General features: G+C 41.5%; 2 protein-coding genes across 2 annotated transcripts; both read right to left on the reverse strand.

The window, feature by feature from the left end:
* Nucleotides 1–1,312: 1,312 nt before the first annotated feature.
* On the reverse strand, nucleotides 1,313–7,759 carry LOC138624474 (E3 ubiquitin-protein ligase RNF14-like). Its single transcript, XM_069704701.1, has 7 exons — nucleotides 7,362–7,759; nucleotides 6,789–6,919; nucleotides 5,628–6,599; nucleotides 4,825–4,903; nucleotides 4,088–4,300; nucleotides 3,137–3,309; nucleotides 1,313–2,986 (listed from the first exon to the last, which is right to left on the reverse strand). The coding sequence occupies exons 1-7, from the start codon at nucleotides 7,513–7,515 to the stop codon at nucleotides 2,852–2,854; spliced, it is 1,857 nt and encodes a 618-aa protein (XP_069560802.1). The 5' UTR covers nucleotides 7,516–7,759; the 3' UTR covers nucleotides 1,313–2,851.
* A 1,660-nt stretch (nucleotides 7,760–9,419) lies between these two features.
* Nucleotides 9,420–17,926, reverse strand: ankmy1 (ankyrin repeat and MYND domain containing 1). The gene is made up of 20 exons (XM_069704708.1): nucleotides 17,606–17,926; nucleotides 17,163–17,309; nucleotides 16,899–17,093; nucleotides 16,195–16,233; nucleotides 15,874–16,106; nucleotides 15,447–15,663; nucleotides 15,049–15,210; nucleotides 14,312–14,457; nucleotides 13,879–14,098; nucleotides 13,584–13,768; nucleotides 13,295–13,466; nucleotides 12,917–13,057; nucleotides 12,705–12,800; nucleotides 12,093–12,200; nucleotides 11,792–11,914; nucleotides 11,183–11,284; nucleotides 10,704–10,857; nucleotides 10,538–10,583; nucleotides 10,228–10,382; nucleotides 9,420–9,635 (listed from the first exon to the last, which is right to left on the reverse strand). The coding sequence occupies exons 1-20, from the start codon at nucleotides 17,804–17,806 to the stop codon at nucleotides 9,514–9,516; spliced, it is 2,964 nt and encodes a 987-aa protein (XP_069560809.1). The 5' UTR covers nucleotides 17,807–17,926; the 3' UTR covers nucleotides 9,420–9,513.
* Between the last annotated feature and the right edge of the window lie 1,021 nt (nucleotides 17,927–18,947).

An 18,947-nucleotide genomic window follows, 5' to 3' on the forward strand; every position in this document is an offset into this window, starting at 1 on the left:
CCCACACACACACACACACACACACATCCACTTACTGTCAGGGGCCCTCGACCTCCTGGCAGCGCCCCTGCAGGACAGTGTAATACTCTCTGTGAAAACCTCAGCACACTTTCAGTGCCTCTGAACAATGTTGCCAACACACCGCTGACTGACTGACTGACTGACTGACTTGGATGCCTGGACAACTGATTTCTGAGGCCGTGCGCGCGCGTGTGTGTTTTCTGACAGACTAAATAAACGTGCAGATGATAACAACCGAGCCGAGTTGATGATTATTGCGGTGAATGTGTGTCTCCTTCTCTTTCACGGCTCAGCTCGCAGCGCTCCGGGGGAAATCAGCGTTCTGTTGGCTGATGCTGTTATTGGCTCAGAGGGAGAAGACGCTCTGCGCAGCCTAGTTTCCACTGCGCTGATAACCGGGCTTCACTCATTATTCTTTATGTGACTTCTGCCAGGAAAGATGTTTTCGTGCCCCCGGTAGATTGTTTATGTCAGCAGGATATCTCACAAAGCTCATGAACAGATTGCCTGAATTCTGGTGTAACTGCTTTAACTTTAAGTTATTAGTCGTATCTGGTGTTTCTGCCAGGGGAGGGTTCCTTTTATTTGAAAATCCTTTTTATTTCACTTTAATTGCGGCAATTACTGGAAATGTTTGGCACGATAGACCCATTTTCTTACTCAAGATTTCTGCTTTTGCCTTCCAAATTTCTCAGCTCATAAATGCTCTATTATCAGGGGAGCACTTCCACATCGTTCATGCATATAAATTACTTTTAGTCCTTCAACTTACGAGGTATTTTGTACCTCGATAGCATTTTTTTCTTCTGCACAATTCATCTCCCTAAATGCTGCAGGTGCATTAATGCCGGTATATAAGTTTATAGTTTTTTTCCCCGCATGAAACCTGCGAATAAAAAGACACAATTACTAAATATTAAATCATGCACCACCAGCTCACAATGTTACATCAGTCACTCTACAAGCATTTGCTTCAAACAGACCGTTCAAGCAGATGATTGACAGTTCAGTGAGACATCAGCGTGAAGCCGACTTAAACAGATACCACCATTTTGATCTGGAAAAGCATGGCGGTTGCTCTGTAGACGCATTATTCTCAAACTCCCGAACTATCAAATAAAATCAGGCAGGATTGTGCCATGCACTTGCTAAATATACTTTATTTTACTATATACAGTAAATGATGAAGATACAACAATAAAAAACACAAAACATCTGCCAAAACATAGGATCGACCAGATTTATAAGAGAAAGCCTCAAAACCATTATATCATTTTTTTTAAAGTCACAGCAGACATTTTGGTTTGTCATCGCAGGTGTAACTGATAACATTAGAAATAACTATTTCATTTATTAAAGCTCGTCCAAAATCCTTGTTTTGTGCGGTCTGGCTCACTATCATGAGACTTTTAATGGAAATTTGCCTCACCTGCTATAATAAGACCAAATGTGTGCTGTGCAAAGAGTCAATAATCAGTCTGTCTCTAGTGCAAAATGAAAACTTAAGGAAAGTATTGCGACAATTAATATCAAAACAAATACAAAGTGAGTTTGAAGCTTATCAGATTCATGGGAAGAAGAAAGATTTCTGCATTATTTGTTCACCATGCAGTCTTTCTCTTCATACTATTTGAACTTGTCAGTTTTTGGCCTCTTATATTCTCTGAGCATATCATAATTGTCGTGACATCATTATTTGCTGCGTGCCTTTTAAACCCCTAAGAGTAACGACAAACACGTGTCCGGCCCAAACGGCAGTCCTCCAGGCCCTGCGGAGGGACCGCGGGTCATTAAGTCAAACAGTTGTTTTAGACATTTATGAGGAAGTGATGACCCCTGTGTGGGAACATTTTTCCTGGAAGAGACGCAGGAACACAAACAAGTTGGCTTAGTATGAGAGACAGCTGTGGATATCCAATCAAGTCTCGGGCAGCTTAGGGGACATTGGACAGAGGTCTTTGTTCCACTGTTATGACAGCGCAGTAGAGGAAGGGAGGAGGACCTTTTTAAAAACAGGAAGTCAACGAGTGAGCAGAGATGCCAAACGCCCAAAAGCTACCTGTAATAGCTGCTAGTTCAGGGGAATTTAAATGTCCAGAGCAGAAGTTTGAGGCTTTCCCTGCAGTCTTAACAACAACACATATGACTATGCCCGTATAAAAAGATCAACTTTACTCCTCTGTGCTCAAAAGTTACAGTGACAGTATGTTTACAGTGTCGTTTTTTTCCCCTCAAAGCTTCATAACATGACAGCAGCAATGGTTTTGTAGATCTAATTCTCCATTTATTTGATTCCTTTTTGAAGATAACAACTACATAGCAGGACGTTCAACAAAGGTGATTCCCTCGATATTGGAGCTGCATCGATTTGGTTAATTAACAGAAAATAAAAAGTTCATCTAAAGGGATTATTTTTGAAGATTTTGAACTGTTGGTGAGATTAAAAAAGACTTAAAGCACAATTTACAGATTTTGTAGACAAATAGTTGATCAATTAATTGTATATTAATTTCCCGACAACAGCAAAACAATTTTGAGTTGCATGAGCATGTGCCGAAGCCGTTTTATCATTCTTGTTATTTTGCGCCCTCTACTGATCAGGATATGGTATGACATGGTACATATAGTGTTTATACATTTGTTGTTGGTATATCTGATATCAAAAGATCATTATAGTTTATAATGTTTACTGTGTACCGGTTCCAACTAAGTTCGAATAATTGCTTTAAAATGTGCTCCATATTATTTCAGTTTTTTACCTGTCTGAATTTTTTTGTTTTGAATAAAATCAGCTTTTATTTGCACTCTTAAAGTGATAAAAAATAAAAAATCAGTACGCGTTGGCAGAACAGGCATAGTCCTGAAAGTGTGAGGATGAATTAGATTGTCCTAGTCTGGTGAGGCAGGCCCAGCAGAAGAGCCGCCTACACTGAGAGCATATCATCCTGTTACATCCTTGGTCCTTCTGCAACACAACAACACACAGTTTGTCCAAGGACAGACAGGTTGGTTTCAAACAGGAACACAACAGCAGCAAAATTATTTCTGAACTTCTCTCTCTGTGTGTGTGTGTGTGTGTGCGTGCGTGTGCGTGCGCGCGCGAGTAAATAAATACCTGTATTCTGCTGAAGCAGTAAGGACAGGCCTTGCTGTTAATGACGATCCAGTCTTCACTCAGATACATTTCCAGATTTTTCTGCAGGATGCCGCGGCCGTATCTGCTCTCCAGGAGCTGCCGCCTCTTCTTACTGCCGCCGTCATAGTCGTCCCAAAGAGCCCTCAGCCCCTCTGAGACACAAGCAGCAACACAGAGCGCTGCTTCAGACACACGCCGAGACACACCTGCATCCACGCAAACTGAACACTCAGTCCAGGGACGGTACCGTGATTAAAAGCTTTTAATAAAAGTGCGCTACGGTTAACATGTTACATTCAAAATATCAACCCGCATGCCGTCTGGTTCCTCTGCTGCATACAAATAATCACAATTTTGGGTTTGTTCTTTATCAATTTGATTGTTCTCTGTAGGCCTTCATTCATAAATATTTGTGGGTCAAACAGGCTTAAAGAGCAGCTAATTATAAAAACGGTTGCTTTTCTGGTGCATCATGTCATTTCAGAGTTTTATCCACTCTGAAATATTTGTGATCGTGAGCTGAATATTTTTAGGTTTTAGGCCTAGAAACATTACATGTCTATTTACATTAAATATGATTTCAGTTTTTGTTACTCTCTTACACAGTATTTAAAAAGTGTTGCAGCTATTTTCAGTTTTAAAAGATGTAATGCTCAAATTCAGTGAGTTCGCACATGGAAGCAGCACAACTTCTGTCCTGTCATCAAAGATATAAAGCTAACAACTATATTATTTCTTTTATACTTCTGATTCAACAAATCAATTATTTATCCACTGTTGAAATATTGTCAACTCAGCCATGCAGTAGTGACTTACACTTTAACATTGGTGCTCAATTAGTCAAGAATTTAACAATTAAAAAAAAAAAAAAAAAAAAAATCACATAAGTAAACATGAAACATAAAATACTTGCGGTATATCTTTGCGTACCTTGTGACTGGGGCAGGTCGACACCGGGAAGCGCTTCGTCCCTTTTTATCTGCAGTTTGATGCTCTTCTTTGTCTGACAGTCATCTGTGCCGTGGTAGGTCTTCCTGCAGGTGACACAGAAGGCGAAGCGGCACACGGAGCACAGCGCCGCCGAGCTGGACTTCTCCAGGATGACGGCCGAGCCGCAGCTGGGCCGAGGACAGTACGTCACATCTGAGAGGAGGGGGAGAGACAAGAAAGACGCATGAGCAGAGATTCTTCCATGAACCCAGTTTCTTTTTTTTTTTTTTTTTGATTATTAACGTAATTGAAAGTTCCAACATTCTCATATGTATGCTTCATTATGCGTATGTTCTGTTCTTTTGCATTCTTAGATTCTTGTGTGCATGAAACATCCACGCTTTAGAATTTGGGGCTGTTTTTTTTGGGGCAGACACAAGGACAAATTCAGAGACGGTTGGAGACGGTTTGTGCTCAGTGTTCACCTCGTAGCTCGTCTTTCACAAGGAATTGACACTCAAAACTGTTGAGTGCATTCCTCATTCTGGGCAACCATTTTGTCCCGTCTGTTTGAACGTGACACTTTTGGTCATGTTATAAAAGACAAGTGAGACATCTTCTCTTTTGTCAATCTTCGGTTCAGAATTTTTCAAGGCATAAAACAGAGTTCTATCTGCTCTGCCAGAGAAATCCCCCACTCCGATGTATACGAGCCTTGAATTTAAAAGGGAACACACCGGGCATGCAGTCCAGAGTAGACTGCAGCAGCAGTCGATCGTAGCGGCTGAACAGCTCCTCCCCGACCAGACTCCTCACCTGCCAAACGGGACGAGCAGAGAAGCAGAGAGGGCAGAAAAGGACAAAAGAACGTCTTGAAGAAGTCAGTTTATACAAATTTAAAATGGAAGAGATTCCCCTAAATAGACCAACATATCAGCTCATATTAGCTTGTTACAAATATATCGGTATTCACGTTTAACAATTTGTCAGAAATGCACATCATTGGCACATTTCGAGGGGTGGGTCTTTAAATTTACTGTAAATGTAGTTCTTAAGGGCAATTTTATGCTACTTTATAAATCTACTCCTCTACATTTCATAAGAAAATATTTTACTTTTTGCTGCACTGTATTTAAGTGTTTTATTTTTACAGATGAAAAACATAATATTAACATAATATATTAAATAATATCCTCTTACAAAATAATTTTCACTAATTTCCTTTAGGTCAAACACCTGCTGTATTCAAAGACTATTTACATGTTAATGCATTAAAAAAACAAAAACAATCATCAAACAATCAAATATGTATAATAATATACATTTCTGAAAAGGTTTAACTTTTACTTTTGATACTTTAAGTACATTTTCATAATTTTTTTACTCGCACTATTTTATTAATAGTTAATAATCTCAATATATTTTTCAGCACAGCCCTAAAAAAAACTATTGTGCACATCTTTGCACGACATCCTAAATCCTCAGCACCAGAATAAGTTGCAGTGTGCGGAGAGAACAGACAGCCAGGTGAGCAGTGTACCTGTGCGGGTGTCGGGGCGGCGGGGCAGCCCGCCTGCGGACAGGTGACGCCCCGGACGTTCCCCTCCGTTATCTGGACCTTACAGAACGCGCCCAGACAGGCCCGGCAGAAGATGTGGCCACACGCAGGCAGCTGGACGCACGCCGAGCCGAGCCAGCCCGTAAAACACACGCCGCAGTCGAACACCGTGGTGGCGAACACTTTCTGTTTCTGGGCGGCATCGTGGATCAGAATCTGGGACAGGAGAGTTTGCGATGGGGTTAGAGGGAGACCGGAGAGGGTTCGGCCTTTTTTCTGAGGGGAATCTTCGGGGTTGTCAGGCGGAGAAGCTGCTCCTTGTTCACTTGGATCTAGATGGCCCGAGGAGATAGAGGGAGGCAACAACGAGGCTGGAACTTCCCCTTCGTTTGAGAAATCCTCCTGACCAGTTTGATCAGACTGAGCGGATGGAAGATTCTTGGATCTGCCTGTTGCTGAAGAAAGATCATCTTGATATTCGAGGGTCTGTTCAGCCTCTGAAACACGTGGTATCTGATGTTGGACCACAGTCCCTGAAGAAAGAGTCTTTTCATCATCTGTATTCGGCCCCGAGCTGCGATGGTCAACCTCGTGGGAGTCCGACAGTGAAGCTTCCTGAGGGTCTGCGCTCCTCCTCCCCTCTGAGGTCGAAGGATTTTCCTGAACCTCCAAGGACAGTGCAGAGATGTCTGGTTCACGAGGACCTGACGCATCACAGCGTTGGTCGTCTGTGGGCTCTGACTTTGTCGTGGGTTGGTGATTCTTCGGTTGTGGGGATGAGGCATTTTGTTTGTCCTGCGCGGTGCCGGGTCCATCGGAGGGGATCTCCAGCAGGCTGTGGATATCCAGGAACTTCAGGGCATCTTCTTTAAGAAACTGCACCCAGGTGAAGAGCACCACAGCGCCCCCGGTGGCCTGGTAGAGATCAGTGAGCTGAAAGCTCAATGCAGCCAGCTGTGGGAGAAGGCAAATAAACTGATGTCATCTTTATTGAGCTTCTGCAATCTTGCAGTCTTTATGACACTCTCTCTCTCACACACACACACACACACACACACACACACACACACACACACACTGGCAGGCTGTACTCGTGACCAGCGTTGTTTCAAGTGACCCGCATTTCTTCTACCTGTGGATTACCTGTGGAGGAGTCAGCCAGCTGCAGGTGAGGGTGAAGGAAGGAGGAGAGGAGGATGGGTAGTCCTCAGGGAGTTCAAAGGTCAGATGTTGAGGTGGAAGGAATGAAATGTCACACTGGATCAGCGTTTCACCTTGGGAAGAAAAACAACAACACAAGACGAGCAAAGTCCATCAAAGCTCACATAAATAAACAATATGCTTCACCACTGTCTATCGTTTATTGGCAATCTTTTTTCTTTTTAAATAATTGGGGCGAATTTAACAGGACAGAAAAGGGTGGAACAGTGCTGATATGTGATGTTGATTGAAGAAACTGATGATAAAAATCTCCCTCTTTAGAAAAAACATTGCTTTCTGTGAAAAAAAAAAACTTAACTGAACTTGTTTTTGATGTTACAAGTTACTATAGTAATAATAGTAGTATATAATAGTTCTTTTCATGTTTTCGCTTTTCTAGTGAACAAAGTACCCCCGCGTCTTATTACATAGACGTGCAAATGATGCAGTACAAACATGCTGCTATAATCCAGTGTTCAGTTAATGTCACTAACAACACGCTCCTGCCTTATTTACCCTCCTTCATAGCCACACTGAAGTCTGCAGGAAGCTCAACGGACACTCGGATTTCTCCGGCCGGCTTCGACTCATCCCGGACGAACTCCTCCGAATCAAAGATACTCTGAAGGGCGAGCAGTTCGTCTTCCTGCTCCTCCAAGTCCGTATTCATCCCTCCAGACGGACCTAGATATTACAAATCACTACGCTTCCTCCTCTCGCTGTTTCTAAAGCCACTTCCTTGGAAAACAAAAAAAAACAAACAAACAAACAAACAAACAAAACAAAACAAACCCGTCTCCTTTGAAATAGTTTGTTTCCAACTCGAGTTTAACTCGTCGACGTTTGGACTGGACTTGTTTTAATCGGCGGATTTGTGAACGTCTATTTGAATAGATTAGTACCCGTATCTCGTGTCCAGTGACTGAGTTAAAGCAGGCTGTTCCTGGTTCATGTCTGCCCGTCCCTCTGCTGACTCATCTGTCTGATGCAAGGAACAAAACAAGGCAGCAACCTTTACGTTACTGCAGCCGCGATCATGTAAAAAAACAACAACAACAACAACAACAACACATGACCAGATCTGGATAGTATATCCAAACAGATAGAAAATATTTATCTGAGTCACTTGTTTGAATTACGAAGTAAAAAAAAAAAAAGAAGATGACTGCGACAATTACCATCACCATGAACCAGGTAGTGAAACAACATTTCAGAGTGCAATTAACTCCACTAAAGTCTAAATATCTAACTTTATAAAGTTAAAGTAGTTAAAAAAAATAGTTCCACCTTCACCACATGCTTGTATCAGTGTAACTAATCTAATAATGTATATACTATAGCAGCCATGGAGGACACGTCTCTGCTTCGTAGCTTTTGATATTTTAAGTACAATTTACTTATAAAACAAAATCTAAGTTATGTTAAGTTTATTTAACTTAAGAAAAATGTATAATGCAGAAGTAGGTATATTGTGCACTGTAGTAATAGTACTTTTATTTAAACAAATAATCTGTGTACCAGTCTCTTCATTCAGGCTGACACGAGCTCAGCGTTTGCCATTTCAGTGTGTTGGTAAATACTACAACTTCCAGAAAATGCAACTGGAAGATTAAACTGCCTGCAGCGCAATAGAGAGACTTCTGTTAATTGCGCCACCACAATAAATACAAAAATATAATCAAAATACAAATAGCATTTGTCCTGAAGGTGGTGCTACAGGAGAGGCAACTGCAGCTGAGACATCACAGTCAAATAATCGAGCCTTAAAGTATAATTAATAGTACAAATATAACAGGTAATTAAAAATGTAAAAAAAGAAAGAAAAGGTCTCTTTTGGACTTTTAAAAAAAAAAAAATTAAGTATTGTATTCTGTAATCTTTGGTTTGGTGATTCAACTTTTAGTGAAGTTGAAACTTTTGGAGAAATTGAAAACGTTTTGCATACACTACACATTACAAGGAAGATATTTAAAATCCCTTGAAAACACGTATATCTACTATCCAAAGAATGTCTGCGGCAATTTTGGTCACATTTAAATGAATATTTGTGGACGGTGGTTGGGTTGCAGTGAGCCAAAGATTGGTCACAATGCAGGTAAATACCCGGGAAGATTGGTGGGGCAGTGGTTAGAACAGCTGCCTTTCAACCAGAGGGTCTGAGCCCCCTCTTTAACACGAATAAAGAAATTACTTTTGGGTCACTTTTTTCTATTGTATGACTTTTAAGACACTTTTTGGACGACATGCTATATATAGTATGACTTTTGGGTCACTGAAGGCCCTAATAATAATACAAATATTTTATGTCAATCTGCCAATTAGAATATGCAAAGCTGAGCAGGAGGCACAAATATGAATGTCTCTAAAAGTTATTTTAAGTCATTAAACAACCACTCAGAGAATATTATGGAAGTGAAGATAATAAAATCATTAGTTTCGCTATAAAGAGGTCACATGTCAAATCGACTACTGGTTCCAACTGGATTCAGCCATTAAACATTACAATATCAGTACAATACCATTTTAAAGGTATACATATTCTGCAGAGAAGTGATAATGGCACAAATACACTGAAATAAGTGATGTAAGAAAAACAGCGCATTGCTGGATCGGATCAGCCATCATTAAGCGTTTTTTTTTTTAATTTGTTTTATTTTTTTAGTATCCATCAGTTGAAGCTGTAGTTTTCATTCAGGTTGTCGTCGAACGGAGTATCCTTCTCCTCTGAGTTCTGAGACAATCCGGATGTTATATCGGGATTAAACATAACATTCTTATGGACGCCATCCGCTGGATTGAGAGAGACAGACAGAAAAAGGATTTAGATGCTCAAATCATCCAAAACATAAAACTGAATTAGTGTTGCACATCATCTATTGTTGTCCAAAGTATAATACTGTCCCGTGGATAACTGACCCACAGACTCAACACCAAGCGGTAACCGACGGTGACGTCACCCGTTGGTTTGTGAACGGCCGTTATGAAGTTTGGAATATATAATCCCTCCAGAGTGTCCTGGGTCTTCCACGGGGTTTCTGAAGCTTATTTTATACTTAATGACGGGATTATTTTCAGATGGACGGCCAGAACAGTAATAAGAAGGAGTGACAACACCGAGATAACTGGCGGAGAAATTGTATTCACTGAGAATTTCATGAGACCAAGTTTAATGGGAGTCTACGGAGCCGCAGGCTTTTTAGAGCCGACCTCTAGTGGCACTCGGTGGTATCGCAGCTTAAGGCACTTCCGCATCGGCCTCCTTTTTCAGAAGGCCGGAAGCTACGCCGACTTTTATAAACTATCTACGTTCAAAACACTACGAAAACTTTAAACATCGTTTTTTTTAAAAAGCTAATTTAGTGGTATTTGTGGTGACTCTCACCTGACATGCGGTTACACTCCAGCTTGTGTCTTTCAGTCCAGGCTTGTAGTTTGCAGCTCCTGGAGCAGTGGAAGACCTTCTTGCAGCGGCTACAAGGAGTCAGCTGCACGAACACAGAGCGGCCGCAATGGTAGCAGAACTTAAACACCGGTTTCCTAAGAAAAGATTCACACGCACAAAATTAAAAAACAAAAACAAAAAAAAAAAAAAGCTTCTGAAAGTTTGTCTAAGTTTTAATAACATGGGAAAAAAAAAGAAGAAATTAAATATGCAGACACCTCCCACACAGTCAAGGTGTGTTTATGTCTACCTCTGATTTTCTGCTTTCCCTGGTACTCTTTCGTAGTTTGAGGCTGCTGTGAGCGCACACACACAAACAAACAAACAATATGATTATTAAAAGGTCCAATATAACAATAAACTATTTGTTTTGCCTTCCAAAAACACAAATACATTGCACTGACTCTTCAACGTACCAAGTCTTTCTCTCTTTAAATTCTCTCTCTCCCTCTGGGCAAAAGTCTGCCTCAGCAGATCTGCCATCATCTTTAGCAGCAGCCGCCGTGCCTTTAATGTTTCCCTCTCCCTCCTGTTCAGAACGGCGAAAGGCGTGGTGGCAATACGCACGTCCTGAATGGGGAAATATAACAAACAGACATTCAGGTGCAATTATGCAGGAAATAAATAAGTAATCAAGACAAAAACTGAAGAACTGTATATTATGTAATAACTCTAAATGTGTCCACCACCATTGGCCTACATGAAAGATGCAAAATACGAGATGCAAATGTCAATAAAATGCAGTCCAGTTCAGCACTGCCACTAACTGTGGCTTCAACAAACAAAACTACAAAATCTAATCATTGTAATGTTTACAAAGTCGTTTTTTAAATTGTCGGATTTTTGACTGAATTCAACTAAAACGTATGAAGTGTGTTCATAACTAGTGTTTTACCTGGTTGAAGTAGTAGTGCGCATAGTCGACTGCGGTTCCCACAGCATCGCACAATATAACTGGCATCAGGATGTCAGCACCAGCTTTAGCTAACATCTCCAACTACATCAAAGACACACACACACACACACACACACACACACACACACACACACACACACACACACACACACACACACACACACACACACACACACACACACACACTTTTAAATGAATCAACAGAGCGATTGCTTTTGCTCTGAAGTATAAAAACATTTATTTTCTTTTAAACACTGGAATATTGAGGCATACAACCATTTCCATAGGTTTTGAGTGAACGACTCATTTGAAGCCACAAACAACAGTTATCCTTAATGTTTAGATCAATAACCATCGTATTAGAAAGTATTAAAAGTCAGCAGTTAAATAAATTGAGTTTTTTTTTTTTAGGGGTTTAGTGGGTTGAAATTTCACGACAGTATGCCTCAAAGATGTTAAGCAGCAATTTGACAAACATGTTCATATTTTCCTGTGTGTGTGTGTGTGTGTGTGTGTGTGTGTGTGTGTGTGTGTGTGTGTGTGTGTGTGTGTGTGTGTGTGTGTGTGTGTGTGTGTGTGTGTGTGTACCAGCTTAATTTTGTTGCCACATAGGTTGTAGTTGATGTTGGACAGGGCACAAAGGGCACTGCGCACCCCGGGGCCCAGAGGTGTGTTGGGGTCCGCACCTCTGTTCAACAGCGCCTCCACCGCCTGAGGAAGGAAAAGGAAGAAGTCCCGGACAAAGTGAGATTTGGCACGCGTGTGTGTGTGTGTGTGTGTGTGTGTGTGTGTGTGTGTGTGTGTGTGTGTGTGTGTGTGTGTGTGTGTGTGTGTGTGTGTGTGTGTGTGTGTGTGTGTGTGTGTGTGTGTGTGCGTGCGTGGATTGTACCAGGTCGTTGCCACTTGCTATAGCCAGGGAGAGGGGTGAGTGTCTGCTCCAGAGGAGGTCTGTCCGTGCGTTGTGGGAGAGCAGGAGGTCGACCACTTCACTGGCATGCTGCAAAAAAAAAAAAAAAGGCATTTCAATGGATCATAACTTCCTTGTGAGAAAACCTCACGACTTCGGTGATGTTTTGCTTTGCACTAAACTATCCTTCAGTTCTTGGAAACCTCTGGAAAGGCAACAGCCATGGAAAGTTTTGACTAAGCAGCAAAGTAAATAATAAATATTTCTGTGACCAAATTATGACTCAACATCCCCCCCCCACCCCCCAAAAAAAAAAGAAAGACAACCTGTTCAAAGTCAAATCACTGTAGATGATATATATTCAAGGCATATTTGCGTGTAAAATGTATTCGTCATTGACTGACGCTGGGTAAATAAATTATTCAGTTGTCATTTGTTCTACTTACGGATGTCAACGGTCTTTTAGCATCGTGTGTCTTAGAGGGACGGTGTGTGCAGGTGTAAATGTGCATGTGTGTGTGTGTGTGTGTGTGTGTGTGTGTGTGTGTGAGTGTGTGTGTGAGGGTGTGAGTGTGTGTGTCAGTATTTACTGACCTGGTAGTCAGTGTTTCTCTGGCAGGCCACGTGCAGGGCGGTTCGGCCTCCTTCTTCGGGACACGGCTCCTCACACATGCTCAGTGGTTCTTTTATCTTCATGGAAATCAGTAAAAGACAGACATTAACGCAACTTTTTTTTTTTTTTTTTTTTTACCATTTCAACTAACACGAAAACATCTACTAAGTTTAATGCTCAAAATCTCATGTACCCCGTCCGGTTCGTAGACGTCGTCCTGGTCGCATGCCCGTACATCCGGGTCAAGGGCGGTGTGCAGCAGCAGCTCTGTGATTCTGGGACCTGCTGTACCCGGCAGTGCTGCAGCTACATGCAGTGGATACAGGCATTTCTTCTGCAATAGGGAGAAAATATTCAGGGGACTTTTACGGTTTATGTAAACGATGAAAGGAGGGCTGCAATAGAGACGTTCTCATTTCTTTTCTTTTTTTGTGTGTGTCTTTGTTTTGACATCAGTCATTTTGTTGTCTCTGTGGCTCAACAAACATGGAAACCTCCCCCCCTCAATGAAGTGACCTTTAATGACACTTCTAATCAGCAAAATCCTTCAGAAGAAGGAAAATGTGAATACCTCTGGTGAGAGGCAAACGTCAGCGCGAGCTCCACACAGCAGCAGCCTCCTGACGGCCTCAATGTCTGCAGCCATTATGGCTATAAAAAGGACGTGCATGGGGACCCTGGCTCGGTTGGGGTCGGCTCCCCGATCCAATAACAGCTTCAGGGTGCTCAAACGAGTGCGGTGCCTGTGTGGACATGCAGCACAAAATGTGCACTTACACAGAGAGAAATTTACCATTTGAGATATCAGAAAAGAACAAAGAGAATGTGAAAAAAAAAAAAAAAAAAAGGCCAGAACTGACTCGATTTCCATGGCAGCCATTTTGCGTACAGCCCCCTGTGTGTCATCGTGCTCAGGAAACCCCGTGAGACTCAGCGCTTCCTCTGAGTGCTGCATCACTTCCTCTGTGACCCAGTTGTTATAGCTGCTGACCGAACAGGCAGAATCAAAGTTCTGTTTTGGGGTCAGTTCGTTGTCGTTGCCCTGCTGCAGACAGACAGATACAGGAAAAAAAGAGAAGAGCAAATTCAACAAACTCATCGAAACCAAATATAAAACGGGATGTCTGTGTAATATACATGAACACTTCCTGCTACCTTAGCTGGAGCGTTCCTCCACTGCCCACTGCCCAGACGAATGTGACCATCCAGCACTTGAATGTAGCGCTCCACACCGGGCACGTCCTCACTTCCTCTCCCTTCTCTCTCTTCCTCAACCTCCTCCTTCCCTTCCATATTTTCTCGGTTTGACTTGGTGTCTCTGCTCTCAACAAGCTTAACATGTTCCTCTTTCTCTCCCGGAAGATTTTCTGATGTCCTGAAAGAAGACAGTAAATAAAGAAGTTCAAGGAACACATCAGTTTGTTTCAGAGATGCAAATCTATAAATAAAACATTTTCAAGAGCATGATTAGTGACTCAATTATGATTTATCTCTTCATGGTGGAGGAGACCAGCTTTGTATAACAGGAAATAGTATTCGGTTAACCCTGAATAATCTGTGACAGAGATCATATTAGCTACATTCCTACTGGTCAGAGAGGGGGCACCGGTTGTCCTGGTTCCCCAAGGACGTGTCACTGGTATGAGGTCTGTTGTTGGGTAAAGGTGTGTCTGTAGTGAAGGCTTCTTGGTCGATCTGTGAGTCGGTCCCATATGACGATGGAAAACTGTCAACCTGATGACACATTCAAGAGAAAGTTGTTGAGTAAAATGTCAGATATCCGTATCAAATGTTTGTATAAAAATACTTTAAAACATATCACTTTACTTTGGCCTTTAACGAACAACACCTGAAGTTCTTTTGCACTTGTGCACAACTGTGACTTCTAAAATGCATTATGTCGTATTCTACATTTTTAGCTCTATTTCTTTTTTTATCTTTCTTATTATCTGTTCTGATGCATTATATTTTTTATATTTAAATGACATTTTAACATGTTTTTACAACTGTAAATGCTTTCATGTTAAGCCTTAGTGCATGACATTTTCTTGCTGTAAAGTACTTTGAGCTGCATTTCTTGTATGAAAGGTGCTACGCAAATAAGTATCATTATTATCATTATATCATACATTTAATTTATGGTTTGACCAAAGATGTCATGGTGATTGGTATCGCATCAATAGCAAAGCAGTGAGATTCCTTCTCTGAAGATGGTCAATAATTTAATAACATCCATCTGATAATTGTTCATGTATTTGAAACGGGCCGACTGAAAAACATTGCCAATATACAAACTACCAAAAACTATATTAAGCTTAAACTTACTGGAGTTTTGGCCGGTGGTTCAGCCAAAGTGGTGTCCAGACACTGAAAGGGATAGTAGAGGACGTAGCACACAGCCAGGGCAGACATGCCCTCACAGTTCAACTTGTCAATATCAACACCCATATCCAGCAACAGGTGGATCACATTGTTATGACAGTTTACCTGACAGGGGAAGAAACATAACAAACATAAAACATGAGACGAGAACAGAAGATTAAGTATAAAAAAAAAAACTAAAAACCTCTGAATCTTGTATTTATTTATTTGCTGTAACTGTTCTGTGTTTGACTACAACGGAGGCTTCAAAAGCACCTCATTCTTAATGGGTAACTCAACAAATTAGAAAATTCAGCTGAATCAATAGACGTAGAGCAAAATAAAGGAAAGAAAATAATTACTGTGGCAGCGATGAGTGCAGTGTGCCCTTGTGAATCAGCTACATCAGGGTGGACCAAACCGGTCTGGAGGACCTTTAACACAGCCTGCAATTCCCCTTGGGCTGAGTGCTGGAACAGCTGTTCTGAATAGACTTCCACGGGCCCCTTAGGACCGAAACTGTCTCTGTTCAGAGAGACAACGCCTGCCACGTTCCAGCCCACATTTTTAGCCTGCAGTCTGAAACACACACACACACACACACACACACACACACACACACACACACACACACACACACACACACACACACACACACACACACACACACACACACACACAAGTATATACTTATTAGTCACCTACAATCCTGTTGGTATCTTTTCTTTTTCTCAATACAGTGTGTTTGGAACCAGTGCTCATACTCTTTATTTCTTATGTGTGTCTGACCTGTGTTTGTGTATGTTCGCCTGTATGCGGGCCTGTAAGGGCAGAGTGGAGAGTGGGTCCCTTATACAGCCTTGGTATGGATCCGGCTCCCACAGCTTGCCGTAAAACTGTTGGTCCAGCTCTCTCCTTCGGCCAGTGGGAAGCGGTAAGTGGTCGCCATCTGTTGAGTACTTTTCAATGCCGGGGGGATAGATGAAAGTCTCATCTGACGGCAGGTCTCTGTCTATGAACAGCTGAGGGGGGATGGGGAATTAACCGATCCGTACCGAGTTAAGTCACAAAGCTCATATCCAGCAGTTGTTCATTATGGCAGTAATTTACCTTCGATTTCATCTGTGGATCACTGGAGAGAAACAGAGACTGGTGAGGAGGAGAGAAGAGAGATGAATTAAGAATTTTGATTATATTTAGCGACATTTAATTTACCACACTGTTCTGTGGAAGCATCACATATTTTAGAAGTGTACAAAAGTCTCCAACAACAAGTCTAAATCTTTTTTTTACAGTACAACAATGCTGCAGCTACAAGTTTTGTCTAGCTGAGGGGAAGAAGCTTGTATACAGAAATGTGGCTGTGAAAAAAAAAAACATTATTCTTACTATAATGCAAAAATGTGGTAAAGGAAATGCATTAAATATAGCTGCTGAGGCAGGACTCAAAGTTCATAAGAATTCAAGTAAGTTGAAGGTACATAGCTAGTTTATTTTTGATATTTTTTGTGCCCAAGTTGCTGTTTGCTTGGCTTTGTTGAACATACCAGTCGTAGATGAAGTGATGAAGCACAAATTTGTCTAATATTTCCACGTGGAAACGGAAAAATCCAGCTGATGGAAAGGTGTGTGCAATTTTTAAGATAGTATCTGGCAACTTAATGTTTCTCCATTGTGCTTTTATTCTCCAACTCAGATGAATATGACTTTACCTGCCTATAGGCTTCTGGATTGGAGGCTGAAAACCTCCCTGATGTTAAATAGACTAATGTTCAATCGTAACCTGCGGGAGAGACAGTGATCAGCTGATGTACCGGAGTCAGGGAATCTGTGGTGAAAGATGAATCCATGAAGGCAGCGTATTCAGGAAGGCTCTTCAGGCTAAAGCCTTCTCCTACAGACGTGCATAGACCCAGCAGGTGCTGCCCGCGCCACATACCCACATCCTGTCGTCCATTTGACGCACGAAACACGCCAGGACCAAGCTTCTGGCCCTTGTGGTACAAACCCTGACAGCAGAGGAGAAGATCCTTGTTATTCACTGTTATTTATAAACCAATCAAACGTATCCAGCTTACCTTAAAGGTGCCTCCATCGGGGAACACCAGCTGTCCGTACCCTTCCTTTCTGTTGAGGTAGAACTTGCCAGTGAATTTGTGGCCGCTGGGCCAGCAACACAGTCCGTCCCCATGCTGGTAGTCTTTGTAGAAAGAGCCCTTATAGTACTACGCAAAGGAAGAGACAGAGAATTCAGAAAATGACTTGGTTTGCTTAACTTCAGAAAAAAAAAAAAAAAAAAAAGACAGTAAAATGCAATTACAGGCTACTTTATGTAAGAGCTGCCTGCCTGTTGTAGGCTACACGGCATACCATAATAAGAAGCTGAGCTGAAAAATAATGCTCTCCAGACATCTTTTCCCTACAGACTGTATGTTCCCTAAAAACCAGCGGGTGACGTCACCGCTGGTTGCCTTTTTTTTTTTTTTTTACCCGATTCGGTGTTATGTAAATTTGCCATTACCTCTCCATCACTGCAGGTAAACTTTCCTTTGCCGTGTTTCAAGCCGTTGACAAAGTCTCCCTCATATCTGGATCCGTCGGGCCACTCCTGAACACCGGGCCGTTGTCGTCTCTCTTCCCCGCAAGGGGCGCCTCCGCGGCCGTCGCTCTGTCTGCCTTTCCCCGCACCTCCCGCAACACCTTTGACGGTCTTCGGCAGCATTTTAACCGGGGCATAACCTCTCTGAAGATAATTCACCGAAGTCGATTTGATTTCAACAACCGTTAAGTTCAGAGTTTACGTCACATAAACGACTAACAGAGGATTTAGTAAGAGGAGAAAAGTTTTTCAGATTTCAGTCTTAACTTTGCTGCAACCACCGGTTGTCCTGGCAACAAGCAAAGTCAGTGCAGGTGGAGGAGTTGACTTGTCACGCATGCGCAGGTTTTTCAGACAACCGTATCTGTAAAAACATTGGCTAGATTACACTTCATTTCTAAAGTTTAGACGCATTATTTTTTACATTCAATTTATTTTTTGTTTAATTTTGTAAATCGTATTCTGTTGATATGAATTTTTACACATTGGAGTCGTCCAGATGAATGTATGTTCACAATGTGCAGAATGTTTATAAAAAATAAAAACATAATTTGCATCAGTATTATGTTTGTTAAGCTCGTTTACTTAAGCATAAAGTCCCATTTATCGATGAATAAAAGCATCCAAATCTTGGGACCATACAGTAGATACAAAACTTTTTATTTCTCAATTTTATTCTAATTTAATCCCTTAAATTGATCAACTTCCCAATTGTCAGTAAGACAAACGATTAATATTATATATTTATTAGGAAAATGGGCTGATTAATGGAGTATTTTGAAATTGGGGTAGATTTAGAAGGCAGGTCACTGCTTTGCTTGACTTTTTAAATATTAGAAATTATGCATCAGCGAGGATTTTATTTGCCGTAGTATTAACCATTATGCCATTTTTTTTCCTATTTTGAGGACCCCAGATTCCCCTTCCAGATTATAGGTAGCATAATTAAATATAAATAGTAGTGAAAAAATGAAAGTAGATCATTGTTAGAGAGCAGGGCTATCGTTGTGAAGTGTAAGATCAGTGAAGCAAGACCACCCTGTGTGGTGATGTGTCACCTGACTCCGTTTCCTATAAAGGACACTGTCAGCGTGGTGGGAATCAGGTGGCGGTGGATGACACAGTTATCATCACAATAAGAGCTGCGATCCGTTTGTGTATTTCCCATTAAAACATGTCCTCCCAATTAGAAAGCATCCTCAAGAAAAGTCCAAATATGCATTTAGAGATAGAGACATAAATCACAAAAGGACATGGACAGTCT

Source organism: Brachyistius frenatus, unplaced genomic scaffold (genome assembly GCF_029030835.1).
Source record: "Brachyistius frenatus isolate BFR_SWC_R1_liver_20210118 unplaced genomic scaffold, ASM2903083v1 Contig_52, whole genome shotgun sequence".
NCBI classification, from domain to species: domain Eukaryota; kingdom Metazoa; phylum Chordata; class Actinopteri; family Embiotocidae; genus Brachyistius; species Brachyistius frenatus.

Excerpts from the sequence above, each read along its gene's own strand:
- ankmy1 (XM_069704708.1), bottom strand. The coding sequence starts at position 17,806 with ATGCTGCCGAAGACCGTCAAAGGTGTTGCGGGAGGTGCGGGGAAAGGC. Across the intron at positions 17,310-17,605 it reads TTACCTGCAGTGATGGAGAG|TACTATAAGGGCTCTTTCTA; the intron begins GTAATGGCAAAT and ends TCCTTTGCGTAG. Across the intron at positions 15,664-15,873 it reads GCGAACATACACAAACACAG|ACTGCAGGCTAAAAATGTGG; the intron begins GTCAGACACACA and ends TGTGTGTTTCAG.
- LOC138624474 (XM_069704701.1), bottom strand. The coding sequence starts at position 7,515 with ATGAATACGGACTTGGAGGAGCAGGAAGACGAACTGCTCGCCCTTCAG. Across the intron at positions 3,310-4,087 it reads CGACCTGCCCCAGTCACAAG|AGGGGCTGAGGGCTCTTTGG; the intron begins GTACGCAAAGAT and ends CTTGTGTCTCAG. Across the intron at positions 2,987-3,136 it reads ACTGCTTCAGCAGAATACAG|AAGGACCAAGGATGTAACAG; the intron begins GTATTTATTTAC and ends GTTGTGTTGCAG.